This window comes from Balearica regulorum, chromosome 3 (genome assembly GCF_011004875.1).
Source record: "Balearica regulorum gibbericeps isolate bBalReg1 chromosome 3, bBalReg1.pri, whole genome shotgun sequence".
Taxonomy (NCBI): Eukaryota; Metazoa; Chordata; class Aves; order Gruiformes; family Gruidae; genus Balearica; species Balearica regulorum.
In genome coordinates, this window is record NC_046186.1 from 41,253,231 (window position 1) to 41,271,216 (window position 17,986).

At 37.9% G+C, this 17,986-nt stretch overlaps 1 protein-coding gene across 4 annotated transcripts in view; it reads right to left on the reverse strand.

The window, feature by feature from the left end:
- Positions 1–17,986, reverse strand: part of MDN1 (midasin AAA ATPase 1) — a 101,362-nt gene that overhangs the window by 15,933 nt on the left and 67,443 nt on the right. For 2 of the 4 annotated variants that reach the window (XM_075747685.1, XM_075747681.1), the window contains 21 exons: positions 17,153–17,426; positions 16,725–16,960; positions 15,972–16,067; positions 15,629–15,723; positions 14,780–14,904; positions 13,499–13,645; positions 13,110–13,246; positions 12,612–12,685; positions 12,228–12,423; positions 10,601–10,760; positions 10,285–10,431; positions 8,276–8,402; positions 7,249–7,354; positions 6,035–6,150; positions 4,305–4,784; positions 3,536–3,762; positions 3,025–3,171; positions 2,647–2,819; positions 2,119–2,280; positions 1,273–1,410; positions 907–1,048 (listed from right to left, as the gene is read on the reverse strand). In XM_075747685.1, the coding sequence (XP_075603800.1) occupies positions 907–1,048; positions 1,273–1,410; positions 2,119–2,280; positions 2,647–2,819; positions 3,025–3,171; positions 3,536–3,762; positions 4,305–4,784; positions 6,035–6,150; positions 7,249–7,354; positions 8,276–8,402; positions 10,285–10,431; positions 10,601–10,760; positions 12,228–12,423; positions 12,612–12,685; positions 13,110–13,246; positions 13,499–13,645; positions 14,780–14,904; positions 15,629–15,723; positions 15,972–16,067; positions 16,725–16,960; positions 17,153–17,426 (3,505 nt within the window). The remainder of the gene's footprint in view (positions 1–906; positions 1,049–1,272; positions 1,411–2,118; positions 2,281–2,646; positions 2,820–3,024; positions 3,172–3,535; positions 3,763–4,304; positions 4,785–6,034; positions 6,151–7,248; positions 7,355–8,275; positions 8,403–10,284; positions 10,432–10,600; positions 10,761–12,227; positions 12,424–12,611; positions 12,686–13,109; positions 13,247–13,498; positions 13,646–14,779; positions 14,905–15,628; positions 15,724–15,971; positions 16,068–16,724; positions 16,961–17,152; positions 17,427–17,986) is intronic. The other 2 variants (XM_075747684.1, XM_075747683.1) reach the window with 2 other exon arrangements.

Here is a 17,986-nt window from a genome sequence, read left to right on the forward strand (position 1 = left end):
GTTCAGAAACAAACAAGCAGTCATACTTGCATCTTAACTTCATCACCCTATGGAGTGAATAGAGATGTGGAAAAAGACACGCATGCATTAACACCCAGAACAGCAGGGTCCTAATTATGTGGTTTGGAGTGTTCTCTTGGACATACAGACACACACAGCATTCTCTCCCTCAGACTAAGAAGTCCCACGTGCAAAACATTGATGATTTAAACTCCCTATTCCTTACTCTTACTCTCCTCCATTTTCAAAGTGTTTTAGCATTACTGGGAGGGGAAGTTCCATTCCACTTTACCTGTTTATTAGCTTGGGGATTTCCCTTCCTGTGCAGATGAACTTATTTTTTGGCACTTTGTCAGAGATTTGAAAGTAGATTAACACTACTATAATTTGTAAGTCACATTAGTTTCAGATGTTCAAGCTGCTACCCTTTAAAATGAAGAACTTCTACCTTTTTGGGTGAGTAGCAACTTGAATGAATCCACCAAATGTTATTTTTTCCATTTTTAAAAGGTAAAGTTAAATTCTTTTCACTGTTTAAAAGTTGCAATAGCTTCGTTAGTCACATTTTGAAGTTAACTACAGCCATATTCTCAAGCGTTCTGTTGATCTTCAACAGCTCCACAAAGTCAGCAATGCATTTTAAAATGCGTCTATAGGTCAGCTCACAACAGGAAGAAAGAATCTGTTCCCTTCATTCCAAAAACCACCACAGTAACAGAATACAGTATTTTCTTTGTACATGTCTTTGCATTCTTATTAATACCTCTTAATATTCACATACAAATGGCACTACTCTATTGTTAACACCAACTTTTCAGTAGATGCTTCATTTATATAAAAGTATCAATCATTATTGGACTGATCTATGATATTTATTATAAGTTTGCCATAGTGGAAAGACCAAACCTTTTTTATCCTGTTCTCCATCGTGCATTTTTCCTTCAAAGTCTTCTGACATTTCAATTGCATTGTCTTCTCCTTCAATGTCTGGTTTAGAATCTTGATCCTCTTTCTCCTTCTCTTCACCCTTTTGAAAACTGTCTTCTATCTGAATTATTGGTAAAGCCAAAAATTACAACGGATCTTACCTACATATTCAAGCTTAAAGTACCACAACAATATTTATAAGCTTATATGCAAAGATAAAAGCCAACCTAAACAGGAGACTGAAGGCAACTTCATGTTTCTTTTACCTGAAACATCTACAACATGGATTTCAAGCTTTCTTTTCAGTTTTACTTGAATTAAACCAGAACAACCCCAAACACTTGCCTGATCTTCACTTTCTATTTTGTCGCTCACATCCTTCTTGCCTTCCCCATCTCCAATACCACCGTCCTCATAATCATGAAACTGTGTTGCTCCCTCTGCAGCTTCATCTTCAAGTAATTCTTTTGGCAGACAAAACCCCTACAAAGGCAAACAGAAACTCAAAACTTCCTGTAATAGTAAGTACATAGAATCATAGAATGGTTTGGGTTGGAAGGGACCTCAAGGATCATCTAGTTCCAGCCCCCCTGCCATAGGCAGGGACACCCTCCACTAGACCACGTTGCCCAAAGCCTCATCCAACCTGGCCTTGAACACTTCCAGGGATGGGGCATCCACAACCTCTCTGGGCAACCTGTTCCAGTGCCTCACCACCCTCACAGGAAAGAATTTCTTTCTAACATCTAATCTAAATTGACCCTCCTTCAGCTTAAACCCATTACCCCTTGTCTTGTCACTACATGCCCTTGTAAACAGTCCCTCTCCAGATTTCTTGGAGGCCTCCTTTAGGTACTAGAAGGCTCCCCAGAGCCTTCTCTTCTCCAGGCTGAACAACCCCAACTCTCTCAGCCTGGCTTCACAGGAGAGGTGCTCCAGCCCTCTGATCATCTTCATGGCCCTCCTCTGGACTCACTCCAACAGCTCCATGTCTCTCCTGTACTGGGGACCCCAGAGCTGGATGCAGTACTCCAGGTGGGGTCTCACAAGAGCAAAGTAGAGGGGCAGAAACGCCTCCCTCAGCCTGCTGGTCACGCTTCTTTTGATCTTTCAGCTTAGTTTCTACTTAAGACTTTTGTATACATTAAATATACGCTTACTGTTTATCCATTATTATCTCTAAAAACTTACCTTTTGGGCAAGCTCTGTAAAAATGCTAGTTAGAACAGAAAGCAGTTTTCCAGTACTCCTGTGAGATGCCAGTGAAACAGTGAGGTAGAACAGGATAACATCTGAATATCTGCAGAGCATTGGCTTTAGACGCACCAGCAAATAGCAGGACTGGTTGAAGAACTGCAGTTAAAACCAAAGAATAGCTGTCAGACCGATTAAGTACATACTGCAGCTCTGACAGGGTGACAACAGAGACTGAAAACAGATGCTCAAACCAGAAATATTGGTAGGCAAGTCTAAATACAATTTCACAAGTTTCCAGAGCTTTTTCTAGATTTTCACAAAACTGAAAACTTTTCCTTCTTACTAAAGGAACACTTGGCTTTTGCACTACCAAAGAGTATCTATATTTGGCCATAATTTCTCACATGCTTCTAGTTCTAAGGTATTGACAATAAGAAACAATGCACATTTAACCACCAAAGTCCACAATTCCAAATCTTTTGAGACCTCTAAGCCAAAAACTCTTGAGAAGAACAGTTTTACCTTATGTTTATCTGAAGTGTAATCTTCCCCATAAGATTTCAGGTTCTCCAGGAGTTCTGAAACTGCTAAAATTGCTTTCTGCATATGCAAAGAATCCAAATCAGCAAAGAGATCTTCATCCAAAAGCTTAGTTATATGTCCTGTTTTAATCACGTCAAATGAGTCTGCATCCTCTTTGTTTGAAATACATTAAAAAAAATATAGAAATCAAGTCAGATATTTTAAAAATGTTATAAGCAAGCAATCTAGAAATATCAATCCTATCTGTTTAAATAGACAACTTTTATTAAAATGGGAGTTTCCTTGTGTATGGTACCTCTGCTGGGTTTGCATAGTTTAAACTCTCCTCCTCCCCTTTCAGTAAGTTAACAAACTTACCATTTTCCTCTAGAGATTTTTCCTCCTCTTTTCCACCTTCCTGTTTTCTCTCGACCAAACACTGGATGGCATACAGAACAACACGGATAACAGTTTCCACTTTTGCTGAGAAGTGCTCCACAAACTCCTCATCTGACCGTTGATTTCCTTTTGAACCACAATACAGTCAGTTTTACACAGAAACATTAAATTACAGATGACTATGTTTCCCCTAGGCAAGGAGCATGATAAGCACTATGCAATTTTTACTACACAGTTCTACTAATATGTCCTTGCTATCCTGATCTACAACTCTGGCACAAGATCTGTCATCAACAGTGACTAAGCGGGAGGGAATATTACTGCACAACTTAAGTCTGGACTAAATTTTGCATCTGGACTGAAGTTTGAATTTTATCAAGTGTTTCTGGATATCCACATGAACATGGAGTCATCTTCTGCAATAACCAACCTAACGAATTCTTGTATCTTTATCTAAATTACGAAACAGGCAGAGAAGAATTGTCCTTACCAATGCAATTTGACACGGAAGCAAGAAGTTGCATTCTCCAGGCTGTGAAGTCTGCAGATGTATTATTAACTACTTCTTGTATATACCTTAGGCTCTTGATTAGGGGCATCTGAGTTGCAGCTTGTCTGCCCTCCCCATTTGGAAGAAATAGGGACTCTATGCCTTCTAACTGCACTGAGACTTGTAGCAAACAACTCATAGCTGATGTGTAAACTTCAAAATCTCTCCTGCAACAAGAAATACCATAATGCTGAACAAAGAACAAACACTTCAATTTAAGATTAAACCTCTTCCTGGGGTATGGATGAGAGGGAGGCAGCTGATCTCCCTCTTGAACTTATTAAATAACAAGTTTGACAAAAAGATGTTGCCACTTATATTCACGCTTTTTGAAGCGGAAAGTAAGAGGCATTTTTATTATTATTATATAGGCTACAGATTTCTTTTAAAATAAATATTTCTTCATCAATTTTACATTTGAAATTCACCTCTAAGTAAGGAGCTATGGGGATGAAATCCCAGGAGACCAAGGACACTGAGAAGCTGAGATGGGCCAATTTTTTTCTGACTTGTCAGGGGAGTGGGAGAAGACACATACTTTAAAAAGTCAGGCACTGCATTTTTCCAGAAAAACAAAGAGAAACGAGCTTCAAAAGCACGTGAACACATTTTTCAAGATATGCATAGGCAAACATTTTCCAGATGACTTCACACATCTTGTATGTTCATATAACACAGTGATTCAATTCCATTCACATGTAGAACTCACCAGGAATAAAACAAGGTCTGACGTGACTGTTGTCTTACTTTGTCCACTTCTGCTTTCATTGCCTTCACATTTGTCAGCATTGCAGTCAATTGTGCAGCTAGCTGCAGCCATACCTGATCCTTATGTCGCATCCTACATCCAGGAGGCAGTTGCTCAATTGTTACTGGAGACAGGTGCTTTAGCTCTGAAGGAATTAGGTCAGGTATTCCCGTAAAAACATTTTCCATTTCCGGTCCTGAACTCTGAAAAATGTTTATTTTCACATCTGTCCTTTCATTGTCACTGCACTTTGTCAACTCTTCTTTTGGACAGCATTGTATAAACCAAGACAGCTCCTCGAGAACCATCACGCACTGCATGGACAGTTGCTGCAGTTTGTCAGTCCAGTGTCGAAAACTGTCTTGAGGAGGAAATGCTACATTATAAACTCTGTCAGCAGTCAACCTAGAATCTATCTCTTGTATACAGTTCAGGAGGTTCCTGGTTAAGAAGAAAGAAAGAAAGAAAGAAAGGTGACAATCACCGAGTTTTATGTTATACTTCCCTATGAAAAACTCAACCTTTAGATTAAGTTCATAAAAGCTCTGATTTCCACTGAGTTCATATTATTAAACTTTTTCTGGAAAAACTAAAATTACAGTCTTTTTTTTAAAAAAGGTTTTCCTTAATTATTGATTTTTTCTCTCCATTGCATAAGTGAGTTGTACTGAAAACAGGGCTTTGAGATTTTTCAGAATCTACACCATGTTTTCAAACAATCCTTAAACTCCTGGCCTAATACTAAAATGTTATTAATTTTTCTCCATTATAAAAGCAAATTAGATTCTAACACACTGTTATTCTCTGAAGTGCTGCATAACAGTCAGCTCGTAACAAACGATTAATCTGATTCACAATGAAAGTCACAGCAATGCAGGTAAGTGCCTTAAAAGTTTTACTGTTCCTGCAACTCGGGGGGTTGTGATTTGGCTTTTGGGTTTTTTGTATGTTTTTCCAAGTTTCTGAGCGTTAACATAAATTTTGCACCACTAATCTCCAGTCTAGATTTCCTTCCCTGTACAAAGGAAATAGCTCCTGACCCAACTTCAAGAAGTTTTATGGATTACAATAGTGATGAGCACACATATACAGAAGAACTGTGGAGTTTGCAGGGAAACTGATGAGTCAAGCAATGGAGTGAAAAATCAAATCAAGTGACAATGATTTCCTACACACTTTTCCTTTCACAGTTTTGACACAAGATGTACTATCTCCCACTTTTCTAGGCCTTTCCTTTGTAAGCTGTTGAGGTTTCCTCACATTGGCTCAAAGTGCCACCCAGATCATTTATTTGCTTCAAATCAAACCAAAAACTTGAACATAGCCAAAATTAACTTAAGTCAATACCAAATGAGAGATTTAACAACCTATAGGTTTAACTTTGTATTTAACTACAGTAATTACTTCATTGTCTTCATGTATGCCTAACTTGTTTTTCCAAAATTATTTTGATTCCACAATATTGGCTGCAATGACAGGATAAACAATACCTAACCCCCCTTTTTTTGCTGCCCCTCTTTTTTTTTTTTTTTAATTTCTTCTATCTAGGCTTAATTGAGGGGATGGGAGAAATGGGGAAGTAGGGGGAAACAATTTTGGTTTATGTCTACCTTATTCTCCATTTTTCTTGAACCGAATTGCTTACTGTCAAGCTCCTTGCCAACATTTAAATGTTGGAAAATGTAAAATACCTCAGTGAGATCCAGTGTTCTGTCAATGCAGTAAGAGATCGCCTCTGTTTGACAAGCATCTGCATGAGGTGTGCAGTGAATCCTTTGCATCGTTCAATGCTACCTAGTCCAATATCCTAAAGAAAAACAGATACAGAAGAAGTAGGAGGGAAGTTAGATGAATAAGCAGAAAACAACATTCTTTTTGCCTCCGTTTCATTTCACTGGGCAGGCTGAAAGGTTTAATTGAACAATGCAGACAAAAAAAAAAGTTATAGTTATTACAGTTTCTCCATCTTCATTTTTCTGCATCTTTCATATATCCTGCATACAAATTTGGTTTTCAAGTAGCTTCTGCAAGAACAGTCATATTAAATTACACTCCACTGCAGTAATTCTTATCAGGAATTTAGTTCCACTAGTAAAGCTACCTTACATAAATGATGATTAAAATCTAAAGAGATACCAGCCTAAGTTTTTATATTCATGACCATTGCTAAAACCATTTCCACAATTCATTTTACCAGATTTACTGACAGTTACTTTCACTCCTTTCATTCCTTTTATTAGAAAGGATCCCATTTTCAAGCTTGAAATAAATGTTCACAACACAGATCAAAGCTGATCTATGTGCCATTATTTATGTCACAGCCAGCTGTGATGTTTGACAAGATGATGTTGTAAAACAAGTGGTGAAGCACAGTGAGAAGAGCAGCATCTGAAAGAGATCCCTTTTTCCTGGAATACTAGAAAAGTGGTGCTGATTTGGCAGAACTCATTTGTTCCTTCTGATTTTAGGCCAATTTTTAAGCAAAGAAATACTTTCGCACTTTTTGTGCTAGACACAGGCTCCAGTTATGTCCAATTATAAACCTCAACTGTTGTTTTCATGAGCAACAACTAATCTTGGTTTTGTTTTTCTAACAAGCTTTGATTCAGCATTTTGGGCATTTCCTTCATGCACAAAAAGTAGCAATTTGGGATCTGTTGGGATGAAAGATACTATACATTTAACAGATTATTAACTGAGTTGACTAAACTGATATTGTTCAGTCACAAAACAACAGGTTTTTAAATGCTGCATTTACTGATTGCCCCAAAACATCTTATTTTTTATCGTATTATGGAATATAGCATAATTTCACATCACCTTTTTACTACTAGAAAATTTCAGTCCAAGCTGGTAAAACAAAGTTAAAAGTAGTAGGATTTCTATTTTTACTTTGGTGTTTTACCTTGGCAGGTGCTAATAATGCTGTCTGAAGTCTAGAGTGGCGTGCAAGTGATCGATAGAAGTACTTCTGGCATCCATCCCAGGCAGAAGAAATCTCTGTCAGCAACCTGACAGAGCACAAAAAAGTCTGATATTAGAAAGGTATATAATTTCAGTACCTCAGCACACTGGAACCACCAGGTCAGTTCTTCAAACTAATAAATTTGCTTACAATTTGTCAATATGCAAATGCATTGATCTTGTAAATCTTCATTTTCTCCACAAGTATTCTAGTCTTAAGAAAACATTTAATTTTTAAAATAAACCCTAAGGAAACCCTAAGCAACAGAAGCAAAATCTCTATCTTTGAATATAATTTAACACTTAAATAGTGATTTATTGGGGTTTTTTTCACGCAGCTAGATCCACCTTGATAGGGAAGCCTTTATTTTGGACTTGATGAAAGATATTATAAACTAAACTCTTACACTTGAGTAAGACAGTAACCAGCATGTCTCAAAGACAAAAAAAATCATCACTTGCTACTGGAAAAAACAGAGAAACATTTAAAAAAAAGTATCTTTCCTCTAGGCAGATTTTTCCAGAAATGCCCACTTTGAAGTCTATGTATTTTCTCTTGAGATATCCCATTAGTCAATGAGGACAAAACAATGAAGTAATCTCTGTACATTACAACTCATCTTTAATAAAATTGTTTGCTAGCATCATATTAGAATGTAGACTGCTAAGTGTCCCAGGCAAAGCTGCGCAGCGGTGGGTTAATTGACATCCAATTCACAGTAACAATGAAACTGAGGGTACAGTTGTCAAAAGTGCAAATTAAAAAAAAAACCCTCTCAGTTGTGTGTGCCTGTACAGGTTGTACAGGATGTTCAAACTGAGAAGCAACAGGGGAGAAGAGAAAGTAGTATTTAAAATCCTAAGTGAATTACATTCCAGAAATTCCAGGCTAAATCCATATGCAATAAATTCCATATATTATAGCTGCAATTCATACAACTTAAAGGTTACAAATACTGTATACATACGTGGCATCCATTTCATGTGTACAATTTACTACAGCTAATGCACTACGCAAATCCAGTGGTTGTAGGTAGAGTATTTCATGATAGTCTTTTGAACGAGACCAAGACAGACCTTTCCGGTATGACAAACCTGGAATGACATTTGAACACATATCCTTTCATATGAAAAATGTCACTCATACAGTTGATATTAAGGTACAAAACCTTCTGATGTAGTTGTTTTTCCTGATGCTGTCTGATTTTGACAAGTCTTTGAACATATTGCAAGTTTTGTAACGTAAGAACATATTGTAGCTTAGCTATCTTAGCTGAAGAACAAGCTCAACTGAGACAAACATAGACCTGTGCGTATGAAGGAAGGTGCTTGTGGCGGCCAAGACAAAAAACAAAAAGCCTTGAACCTGTAAGGCAGGCTACAGCCTGAGAAAGTTACAGCTATATACTTTTAAAACTCAGTCTTAAGGCTGTTGTTTTAGCGATTTTTAAAACTGGATTAAACATGCTCGTTTCTTTCAAGCTAATTAAAATACTGCTTTCAAAGTATCCCGAAAGTAAGCAGAGCCTGTAAGAAATACTGAAGTATCTAGGTTCCGTTGCCATTTTTCCAAACAAAATGGAGGAGTCTTAAGAGTAACAGTTTTCACTTCTCCTGGTCTTTTAAGAAAGCCAAGTTAGGGATCATCACTTCATTTTTAAGACATGAAAAGGCTGATGAATGAGGAAGGTAAAGGTGTCACCTGAAATCAAAGACAGAGCCCTGTAAAGAATTCAAATCCCATGCGTTAATTAAATCATCACAGTATGTCATTCCTGCAGCACAAACTTCACAGGGCAGCAATGGCAGATACTCCTTTTGCATCAGTGGGAGCAAAAAAAGCAAACACAGGAAAAGCGTATGTGCTGGAAACCTCCCACTTACATTCCTTTTGCATTTAGATGACTGCAAGCACAGATTAATCTAATATTCTGGGAACCATTTACTCAATACACACATCAACTCATTTTAAATAGCATTAACTACAAACACTCAAAATTACAACTGAAGCCTCCCTTCCACCTCCCAAAAAGCATTTAGGATGTTTTCATTTTCATTTACTTTCCAAGTGTTGTGATGCTTTGAGTTAATTTGTTATCAAAACCATGCCTTCCTGGAACCCTCAGCTTCACGTTTCCAAGCTTCATTCTGCAACCATGAGGAACAGTATTTTTATTTTTTTTTAAAGGTTCTTAGGATCACTGTGGGCCAGAAGTTATGACCTCCAAGAGAAGCACCAAAACAATAGACTCTCTTCAAAAAAAGAAAAAAATTGGCAAATTCATGTTAGTTTCTACTTCTGGCTATAACATAGCAGAATGCTGTCAGACATGTATTTAACAAGACTGCTTACTTCTGCTGGTTTCTAAACTACTCAGTGACTAAGAACAGTTGATGAATAATTTAACATAAAACCAAATGCAAAGGCAACAATTAATAGTTTGGGTAGGTCCTTTACCTTAAGACCAGCAAGGAGAGCAATGGAGACTGGGCTGCTGAACAGGGTACCTCCAATGATTCCCATCAACAGACCCTTGGGAATCTCCACAGCTCACCCACACCTCTGCCAACCTGACCTCTGCCTGTCTGTCAATTGAGACATGGGCTCTCATTCTAACGAGCCAACTTAATTTCAGTTCTGGATCAGAGAATGGATACAAAATAATGAGCTTCTCTCTTGCGTCTAAAAGCTGGGCAGTGACTTCTGACTGGAAATAAAGTAGATTTCTGCTTCAGAAAAGCTACTGTTGTACACCTAACGGAATTTAAGAAGAATAGAAGTTATTTGAAAGAGCTAACCACCAGGCCTTATAGTCAACAGATGAAGAGAAAGGGAAACTTAAATGTTTCTATGTATTAGTAGCTCAATAACTTCAAGAACATAGTATTACAGTGGGTTTAGATGTATTGGCAAAAAAAAGTAAAATGCATAGAACTTTGCACTTCTAAACCAAGCACATTTTTAGTCAAAGCTCACCTGTTTTAGCAAGGCTTTTAAAGAGATCTGACAAAGCCCGTTGCTTTTGCATCTGAATATGCTTTGCCTCAGACTTCTGCTTCTCCTTATCTGCTGTCTGATCAAATGTTAAATTTTGCAGTTCAACTACAGAAACAATGATACCACCTGTATAGAAGACAGCAGGAAAAGGTAAGAGATGTGAAAATTTAACATACACAAAGCCGCCATGAGAAGATAGTCTGGGAAGGGAACTATGTATCTACACTTTTTCCTGATTTGTTCCATTTATGTTACAGAGCTCAATTATGGTATGGAAATCACAAGAATACTTAACCTGTGAACTGGTCAAGATTTTCCACCAGACTTAAGAATGAATTATTTTCTGTAACTGCTGTACACATTTTCTTCATTTTTTTAGTGAGCTTAGGCAGACGATACTGAAGAGATTCTGTATGAAAGGTAATGCCATCCTGACATTCTTCTGGGAGTGCCCTCTGAGAAAAAAATATGAAAGAAACAGTTCTATTATACACACATACTCGAAGCTGTCTTATTTGACCATTAAATCGCTGCAAAAACAAGTGCTAAATTCTGCATTCATCTGAAACCCCAAAACATGTCCACGTGATCCTTTGAACAGTTCAGCACCAACACTTGAGGAAAATCACAGTATATGCATGTCAGGCATACATTAGTTTTGAAAACAGCCAAAACAAATGGAAGATGCTATGATCCTACTCTCTTAGCTGTTTGTCATTACCTCTTTCACAGAGATTATCACTGCTTCAGGTCGTTCCAAGCCCAAAGACACATTAACCTAAATCACTAATGCCCTCAGGCACTTAGACAAGAACACCATCACTTACTTTCCACTAGACACAAGTTTAATTGCACTGCTTATGAACAAAAAAGCCAGTATGCACATAGAAATTATTAAATATCAGAAGTAATCCTCCAGCATGTCCAAAGTGAATCCCTAGGGTTTGTTCAATTTAAGTTTGCATGCATCTAGTTTAAGGAATGAAGACAACAGGAAACTGCAACAAACAAAACTAACAACCCTGTTGATTACCAGTAACGAGCTTGCAAACAAACCACCCACCAACCAACAAATCAAACCTACAACCAAATACATCAGGTTTGCATCAGATTTCTGCCTCCACACTCTGCCCTCCTGACTGTGACAGAACAAGAGCAAGACCAGCCACCCATCTGGTCTGAAGAAACTGAAGAAAGCCTTGGAACCCGAATGCAACAGAATTTTCCATTCACCCCCAAAGTCTGATGGGTTACAATTGTCTCCTTGCATTTTATTAATAAAAACTAAAGGATGCAAATAGGAATCTGTTTCAGGAAGAAAATTAGTTGACTTCCTCTCCAGGCTGGACAACTTAGAGACACACTAAACCATGGCACTGTGGACTAGCATCAGCTAGTCCAAGGCAAATGTTCACAGTACACAAGCTGCCAGCAAAAGTATGACAATGTAGTGCATTCCCCTATCAGGATTCAAGCTCAAAGTAATTTTATATTTAATCAGAGCTTATATACGCACAAATCCTACAGCTACATAATTGTTTGCCTGGGTCCTTGTTTAAAGAAAAAAAGGTAATAATAATTTCAACTCCCAGATCAGTATCACAGCAATAGTAAGGAAGTAATGAATTGCAGACAATATGCAAGCAACTTGGAGATGAGATGCGTAACTGCTATCATCTCTATTTTAGAGCATAGATATTGTGCCAAATCAATACAGAACATGCTTGTCTTTCCATGCTGCATTCCCACCCATCTGCAGTGTTTCATAACACTGAACACAAGTAAGACAAAAAAAGTTGATGATATATTCAACAGATTTGACACTTATGTAAGATTTTTCTGCATAAAATCAGTGAAAAGCAACATATAGATGAGAACAGAGAAAACATTCTTCCCACACTTAGAATAAAGAATATAGTCACCTTGGCAACATCTGTTCTAGCAGACAGAACTTTTCTTAACGTGTTGTTTAGCCTCTGAACTTTGGTCTCTTTGTTCTCGGACTCTTCCTGCTTTTGCAAGCAATCCAGCTGCTCTTCCTTACCAATTTCCACCAAAGCAGGTTGACACGGCTCATCCAGAACAACTTCAAACTTCTTCATGAATTTAAAGAGGGTCCTAATTACCAAAGGAAAGCAAATATGTTACTGGGTTTTATAATCCTGGAAATCTCTCAGCTGCTGGAAATAAATGTTTCCACTGTGTTATGAGCAGAAGAAACATTCTTGCATTCAAATTTAACATCACAGAGAAATCATCCAGAAGGAAGGTTCCAAATATACAGCTTAATTCCAAGCTTGAGTTACCTGCGTATTTTTTCAACCGACTGCTTTATAGCCCAGAAGCTGACATCATTCCACTTTGAAATTTTCACAAATTCCTATTAGGAAAATAAACAATCAATGGGATTACTTATATAAATGCAGTGAAGTATTTGCACATAAAAGATGATCTTTAAAGCTGAGCAGCTATGATGATCTGGCAGTATTAAAATGCAAGACACAGGCATCTTATTCTATTAATGTATGTATTTATGCTAAAACTGCTGCATAGCCAAATGTTGTGAAATCCAAAATGGCTTCACTACGGGGTAGAAACCTCCATAGCTAAATAGGACTGAACAAACATTAAAAGACTTCAACAATTAACCTCCACCACCTCAAAAAACATTCTTTGGCAAGAATTTGTAAGTATAGGCAGGATTTCAGTGACCAACAGAGCTATTATACACAAATTCAAATAATATCTGCTCCAGTGTTCCTTTGATTAGATCAGTATATTGTCTGAGTGAAGTTTCCTCTTACCTTAAGTTCCTTTTCTATAGGTTGACGAAGTTCACTGATTCTGGCCTCAACACATTCTGAAAACTGCTTATAATAATTGTATAGATTCCACAGGATGCTGCACAGAACTTCTACAAGGGACAGACAATAACAAGCTTCTTTTAAAAAAGGATATTCCTCAGTATCAAGAGCAGAAATACATCTTTTTTTTTTTTTTAAATAATCATGAAGCTTACCCCATCTTTTGGTGTTGCTAAACTGACCAACAGTATTCTTCATGAAAATGGGAAAAGCAGCAGCATAGACTTGAGTTGTATTTATGAGCTTAGTGATCTGTTTGTAAAGTCCTGAATACCTGATGGTCAGGTTACTGTAAAGATGACTCAACACATGTAATGCTAACAACTTACCCTTTTCTGCCACTTGAGGCATCAGCAAGACATGGCAGTGGAAAACCAGTAGTGCTTGAAGTCGTGCATGAAACTCTCCCAGTGTGGATCCTTCAATAAAAGCTTGCAGTGTGCTGACCAGTGCTTTCAGATCCATTTGCTCAGTTGCTGAACATTGCACCAAAATTTAGAAGGAAAGGGGGGAAAAAACAAAAGAAAACAAACCTCTACATGAAAATTATCTGCTTTTTGTAAACTTTCAACTAAATATCAGGTCTTGATTGGGAAAAGTTCAAAACAAAATAGGAAAGGGGCAGGGGGGGATTCTCATTTAATAGTAAGTAAAACTAATAAACATCACACTGGAAGAAAGGAGAGGGGACAAGAGAGGCAACGCCAGCTACATGTCTAATTTCAGAGTGTGTCAAGTATTTAAAGAATAGTTGCTATTCTCTATGAAGGAATGGCTGTTTCAGTCACAATGAGCCATATTATGAATTAGTCACTGCCAGTTCCTTAACTCCTCAAAAATCATCAAGACAGAAAGAGATCTTAGAAAAATCTGTAGAGAATACAGTGTCTTTAGAGTGTTACCTATGGAAGAAGATGTACTGTCCACTTGGAGATGTGAAATTACCCAAGGATCTGAAGCTTGTCAATTAAGTGCATTAGTCATGAGATTTCAAGAACCCTGCCTCAAGCCAGAAGATGCTACTTTCATCTTCAAAATTTCATTAAATTTTGGGGAGGCAAGGGACTGAGAACTACATTCTTTCCTGTATTTTACATAATGTCAACACCTGCAGACAGATTTGCTAAGAACACTATGTACCAAAACACACTTACTGTAAAAATTCTGTAGGCTTTATACAGAATGTTAAAAGCAGTTCAGCTGGGATATGAATTATGCTTTGTGCAGTTAAAAAAAAAAAAAATGAGGTGCCTTTTCCAGCTGCAGATGGAGGCCTCCTACCCTCCAAATCTGTTTGAAATGTTGATATGTGCATGACGTACAGTTACCACAGTTCAACTTTCTTTTATATGCTTTTTACAGACATCTTTTCTTTACGTGACTTATAATGCTAGCCCTGTGAGGCACACAGGTGGTTCCAGAAGTAAATGCAAAGCAAAGTTTACTCTATATGGAAGACCCTATTACAGCCATGGAGTTTATCGTAGGGCAAACGGTACAAGAACTACACCCGAAAGGGCACTGTCAAACTCTGGCATTTAGGGCCTTAATCATGCATCCTTAGTAATTGCTGGAACTGCATCACACATTCATATAAGGACAGCACTTACGTTCTGCGTTTGCCTCTGTCTGTTCTTGAACATACTTCTCAATCATCTGATAAATTGAGAACCAGTGCTTTGTGGATTTCTCTGCATGCTGCTTCATAATATTGTCCAAACTTACTGACCAGCAACTGGAAACAGTAAGGAAGAGGAGAGAAGAAAAAACAAAGCAAAAATATTGTGGGTAGTTTGGGCTCCAAAACACCACAAACTTTACTCTCTGTTTCTACTAAACTAAAGGAAAATTTTACAGGATGAAATAATCTGCACATATGCTTAATATACACAATCAACTCTTGAGGATCACTGCTTTGCCACTATTATTAAATATAAGAGAAAAAATGCGGGAACTAGACATGGTAAAACAAAACTGGTCAGAGCCAGGTTCAAAAGTTTCTTCTCACAAAACTTGAGGTAGATTTGTGGAATTCCTCATCATGGGATACTGTAGTTATAAAATTTTTACATGGCTTTAACAGGAGACTGGACAATAATTTTTAAGGAAAATTTAAGGGAGGCTGTTAAACAGACAAAACACTGCAGGCTCAGTAAACCCTAGGACGAAAACAGAACACTAAGAAAATATTAGAATGAAGTACTGCAGTTACCTGTCCAGCTTCTACTCCTCCTGAGGCATATACCTAGGGTCACCATGGGCTGGACATGCTCATTCTGAGCCAGTACAGCTGCTAGTTTGTTTTGTGTTTTTTTACCCCCTCTGTATTGTTACTATGGCAGCCACACACACAGAAGCATGTTCCATGATTAAGGTAATTCTGCACTGGAATGTGTCTCCATATGGAGATGGAATCTTACAATATCTAAGAAAAAGAAGTAGGGAAGGACAGTTCTTACTTCAACTCCAATCTACGCCACTGAATAATCAGTTGTGTGACCAAATCAAGATGTTTCCGCAAAGACAAAGCTCGACTAGCATTTTCTTCCCAGTCCTGGAAAAAGAAAAAAAAAAAAAGAAAAGAAGAAAGAGTTCCCCTTTTTACAAAGCCAGAAATTAAGTCTTTACCTGGCAAGACTCATGCAGTACTCTGGATTACATCCCTAGTCCCTAAACTTATGGCATGGAATAAGTTCACTTCCCCAAATCACGGCAAGCAGCTTTCAGTTGTTCTTATCATGGTACCAATATAAATAAGGCAGCGTAAAAGAGAAAAATAAAGTTTCCCTTAGCTCTTCTTACCTGTGCCTTTGCAAGAAGAATTTCCAAGCCATTCAGGAACTTTGAGAGAGGACTAGAGAGTGGAAAACTCCGGATTCTGTCCATCACAACTAACAGCTGCAGAATAAAAAACAAGCATTCAGCCTATAGTAGCTGATCTTCAACAAAAGCAGTCATAAAGGTAAGCTGACTTGTATTAGTATAAGTCTCCTCTGCAAGAGACAAAAAACGATATTTTTTTATTTTAGACTGCTTCCTCATTTTAGTATAAGCTCACTAGTAGTTCAGTGAAGGCCCGTGCACTCAGGGAAAGGAGCACAAATGACCTAATGCAAAGAGGTCCAATCGATTCTGCGTTTCCGCATTACTCTAAGAAATACAACCTGAGGGCCACACACGCTCCATAAGTGGGACCAAAGATATCCATTTTAAAGCACTATGAAAGAAAGCATTTTGGAAAAAAACAAGACCCTGAACAGCAAAAGACCTCAGGAATCTTTGAGGTATGGCAGGTTGAAGATTGCCTAAAGCTGTAAGATCAGAGTAGGCAGTGAATACCACCTAACATTTCATAACTAAAATAGAACAGCTAATAATACCTAATACCTCTTAAGAAGAAACTGGTATGACTTCAAAATATCTGCATAAGTAATACAGACAACATCTAGACAACTGTATGCATGCACGTCTATGCATATCTATACGCTTATTTACACACAAATGCAATTCTAAAATGCTCCAGTTTCCCCTAAACATTGGTTGAGGTGTCTTTACCTGCACAAGTACTGGATGCTCTGGCCACTCGTGCAGTAGCCCATTTACTTCTTTAGCAAAATTATCAAGCACAGGTTGGCACTGTCGGACTTGCTGAATATTAGGATGCTGGTAGAAGTCATATGGGCCATCTTGCTGCAGCACAAGATCTGAAGTTAATTCCTCAAAAAAGGTATTGTGAAGAAGAGTGCTAACTAGAAGTTGGCTTCCCAAAAGACTATCATTCATTTCGGCACCTAGGAAACAAAAAAAAGGAAGACATTACACATGCTATTAATTCTTTTTGCTGAATAGAAAAAGTTCCACCCCCTCTGTCCCAAGCCTTAGCTTATTATGTATCACAAGTGTATAAGAATATGACACACATAAGCAATGAGATGAGAGTACAGAAGAAGAGAGACATATTGAAATATTGCTAGCAATCTTACCAATTAAAGGATAGAATTGTGACACCAGACATGCACCAGTCTGATAGCAGGAAATAAATGTACTGAAATAATGTTTGGCTTGATGAGAAGGCAGACTCTGTTGATACCACAGGGATCGAGCAAAATTTAAGCACAACTGTTGGTGAACCATCATTACTGTTTGCATAGAGCTCTTGGACAAAAGGGCTCTATCAACTTCCAGCTGGTCTTCTAATGGATCTTCAGTTTCCATTTTTTCTTCTAGGCTTGGCTGAGCTGTTATATCTTCAAAGTCCTGAAAATTACATGATAATCGAAGGTCAATTATAACTTCTCCCTTTAATGCGTCCCCACCTCCCTTCTTGCACTTTTTGGCAACAATATGCTAATGATTTGGAGCTGGCACTATATTGATACACTGCCTACCTCACAGCTCAGATGTCAGTCTGAAACAGAACACAGGTGAATAGAACAATTAAGGGCATAACCACAGCAGGCAAGAGTGCAGTACAGCAAGCCCTGAGCTGCTGCCAGCTAAACCTCTTTCAGAAAAGGGAGAAGCAGTCATATCTGCTGATAAACCACCTCAACGCTGTTTGGTCATGTGAAGATCTGAACTATTACATCCCAACAACACACTGATTCACATAATTGTCTCCTGCATTTCTGTACTGTACAACATTGCTCATTCAGTAATGCAGGCCAGTTAAATTTGGAAAAATCTCACAGCTTTACTTAATCAAAGAGATTAGCCTTCTTCAGTGGTAATTAAACCTCAGCAGACCTTTCGAAATTAATCAAACTCCAGAATTTTACAACAAATAGCTAATGATATTGTAATTCAGTAACTTGGAA